The sequence below is a fragment of the Ammospiza caudacuta genome, chromosome 8 (assembly GCF_027887145.1).
Source record: "Ammospiza caudacuta isolate bAmmCau1 chromosome 8, bAmmCau1.pri, whole genome shotgun sequence".
NCBI classification, from domain to species: domain Eukaryota; kingdom Metazoa; phylum Chordata; class Aves; order Passeriformes; family Passerellidae; genus Ammospiza; species Ammospiza caudacuta.
In genome coordinates, this window is record NC_080600.1 from 24,753,095 (window position 1) to 24,756,550 (window position 3,456).

General features: G+C 54.8%; 1 protein-coding gene across 1 annotated transcript in view; it reads right to left on the minus strand.

The window, feature by feature from the left end:
• The window catches only part of UBR3 (ubiquitin protein ligase E3 component n-recognin 3), a 98,218-nt gene extending 95,489 nt beyond the window's left edge, over positions 1–2,729 (minus strand). The window contains exon 1 of the mRNA XM_058809342.1: positions 2,241–2,729. Coding sequence (XP_058665325.1) covers positions 2,241–2,686 — 446 coding nt within the window. The 5' untranslated portion in view covers positions 2,687–2,729. The remainder of the gene's footprint in view (positions 1–2,240) is intronic.
• Positions 2,730–3,456: the final 727 nt, after the last annotated feature.

Sequence of the window (3,456 nt, forward strand, 5' to 3'; positions counted from 1 at the left end):
AGGCTAGACACAGTCCACTTTCCTAAGTCCACCATGAAGGCCTCCTAACTTTGACATGCAAAGCATTACCTTTGTAATTGTGCAGTTGATTTGTATACACAAAGTTAAAACACTATCTAAACATGCTGAATTGTAGCAATTCAAGTCAACAGGTAAAACTCACTGTGTTTGCACACAATAATGGTTTTTAGATTGGTGGAAGTTTATTTTACTTTGTCTTGTGCAGCAAACAAAGTTTCTAGTTCACTTAATTGCAATGGCTTAACATCAGTTCTTGTCCACCCAAGTAGAAGTGACCGTATGTTAAATGCAGGCACCCCATATGCTGCCATGTACTGCCCTCCTTATATGTCCAAGAGGAATGGAAAGTCTACTGCACAATGCCAAGTGCTGTTCTGAACAAATATTCATTTTTTCAGCAATTTTTCAGCTTTAGTGACCAAAACTCCTGAAGGGACCTACCTCACAAACAGGACAATTTACTCTCAAATTCTACCATTAAAAGTAATAACTAGGGCACACAGAAATGAGATTGTTACTCCCTTGGGGTTTGCATCTGCTTACATTGCAAATTTAAGAGCATTTTTTATTTCTTCTTTATTAACCAGATTTCCTCAAGAAGAAAACTTTTTAAAATAAGAAAAGACAACTGTGAAGGCTATACAGTCTGGGATGAGCACAGCATCACAAGTCATGTTAGCATTCACCCTAAGTAGCTCAATTTGTGTGTGCTCTGTTAAAATCCTGCCACTAAGAGGAGCCCTAAGTCTATTCCACAATGAACAGTGGAAGAAGTATTAATTTTTTTCCTGTTTCTCAAGATCAATGGAAATTCTTACTTCAGTGATGCTGAGGAAAGCAGAATCGCCACAAGTTGAAGAAGAACTGATAAAGAAAGAATCACTTCAGCAGTAGCAACTTGAAACCACTGAAGATAAAATTCCGACATTGCAGTAAGTCTATCAACAAGAAAAGAGTCAACCAAAAAAGAATGAATAAATGATAGAGGCAGATTGCAAGACAAAGAAAAGGTGAGAAAAGCATAAGAAACAAAAACTGAAGCCACCTCAAGGCCTGCAGCAGCAGAACAGTGATTACAGACACAAGGAATTGGAGTCAAGGCAACAACATTCAAGAAACAGAAAAAGCAGAATTAATGAAACCTTTAAGTTGGAATGCAAAAAGAGAAGGAATCTTAATATGCTGAGTGAGTGATACAGAGTTATAGCCTGTAAAGCTGCAAAACCAAGAAAATAACCAAGGAAAATGTTTTAAAACTTCTCTATGTTCCTAGTGTTTTCTGCTAGGTATGCCACAACTTCGAATTCAACAGCATACCATGTCATCCAGGCTAAGACAGTCAAGACAGACTATTCCACAAGGTTTGCCAGAAGAGAATCCTCATTCGAGCACTCCAAACTGTCATCTAGTGAAGCCTTTAGCTAGCTGCTGAATAAACAGGAACACAGGGAGCTCCGGAAGACACTCAGTTGTAAAATTTGAAGTTTACTGGCTAGGTATAACCTTCATCCAGTAACTGGTTGACGGATCTTTCCTTTCACCATTGAGTACACATGAGAACAAAGGAGGGTTTAATGAGGTACCCGTTTCCTCTTCTTCTGACCAGGTACTTCAGTCTTGCCTCCAGTAGGTCAGAATACAAAAGACCTTTGACTTCCACAAAAACCTGCCCTGTTGTATTCATCCAAGAACTACCACATTCCTTGATTTAAAGCTAAGGTGGCAAAATGAATTGCAGACTGGGAAATCACACAAAAATGCGTCCCTCTTACTCAATCTGTTCACTTTGGCTTATCTGCTCACATGCTGTCCCAAAGTATTTTGACTTCTCGGCTAGCTGTGTTAGGCCAAGGCTGCTAGCTGGAAGCTGACAGGTACTGCCTCCCATGCACTCTGCCTTATCAACTTCCCTGAAGGCTGGCACTGGGTGCAAGGGCAACAAGGTTCGCACGAGCGTCCTAAAAAAAGGCACACCCACATCAACAAAGCCACCTTGCCGAACCCCGGCGGACTCCCCGCTCAGCCCGCGGTCCGAGCCGCAGCCAGGGATGGAGGCAGGCGGCCCGGGAGGTGGCAGGGGCCTCACCTCCTGCGCTCCCTCAGGGCGGCTGCGGGCCGGGGCCGCGCTCCCGGCCCGGCCCGGGCACGGCTCGGCCGCCCGCGGGGCCGCCCCCGCCGGCAGGTGCCCGCCCGCCCCGCCGCGGCCGCCCCGCGCTCACCCGGCCTCCCGCATGACGTTGCTGTCGCCGCAGTCGCAGGCGCCCCCCGCCTGGCTCCGGAACATGTTGTAGTCGTGCCCGGCGTGCTCTCCCTGGTGGAAGCACTCGGCGCACAGGCTCATGCAAGGCGAGATCCCGCACGTCCGGCACCGGTAGGCCACGAAGTTGGCGGTCCAAACCAGGCCGCATAGCGTGGCGGGGTCGTAGGCCCGCACGGCTTGCACGAAGCTGTCCCAAGGCTCCCCGCCCGACAGCAGGCAGCGGCACCACTCCAGCGCCTCGCCCGCCGCCTCGCCACCGCCGGGGCCCGCCGCCGGGGCCAGCACCAGCTCCAGCAGCGTCCGCAGCTCCGCCGCCGCCGCCGCGCCGCTCTCGCCACCCAGCGCCGCCTTCAGCCGCGCCGCCGTCTCCCGCTTGTCCCTGCTGCTGGCGCCGGCCCCCGCCATGACGGGACACCGAGGGGCCGTTACGGCCGCGCCGGGCTCCGGGTCCGCGATCCCTCCGCCGCCCTCGCTCCCCGCCCCGCGGCGCCGCCCTCTCGCGATAGCCGCGGCACCGGCGCCCTGCCCGCCGCCCGCGCCCCCCTCCCGACACCGCCTCTCCCCTCCCCTGACACCACCCTCCTCTTCCTCCGCCCCTGCCCTCCCGCCGCCCTCCCAGCGCGCAGGTGCGCGCCCCGCGCCGCCGCCGCACGAAATGTCGCCGCCCGCCGGCGCGAAACTTCACGTTCCCGGGGTCCCGGCAGCCGCGAGAGGGTGGAGGGTACACCTGGGCCGGCCGGCGGCCCCGACGGCAGCGGAGCTCGTTTGTTACCGAGCCGTGCCTGCAGCGAAGCGGCTGCCGTGAGACGCCCCGCTGCCGCCCGTGTATCTGGCCGCAGGGGTCCCGCCGGGCTCAGGTGGTGGCGGCTTTGAGGGCAGGAGCAACTGCGGGGAATGCGGGAGGCACCTCTGAGGCTTCGGGCCGGCGGCTCTGCGCTCGCTGCCATCAAGCGGCCCCGCTGGGGGAGCAGAGCAGCGCCGGGCTCCGGTGGCAGCACCGCACCCCAGGGTGGCCGCAGAGCCGCGCCCCGAGGTACCAGCGTGCGGCTGCCTGCGCCCTGCGACCAGGAGAGAACGCACGTGGATGCGAGTTATCGTGTTTCGTACACCGATCGGCGGCTTTAAACCTTAATAAATAGATTTTCAACTGTGCAATGGAAAGTCTCATACGAAAA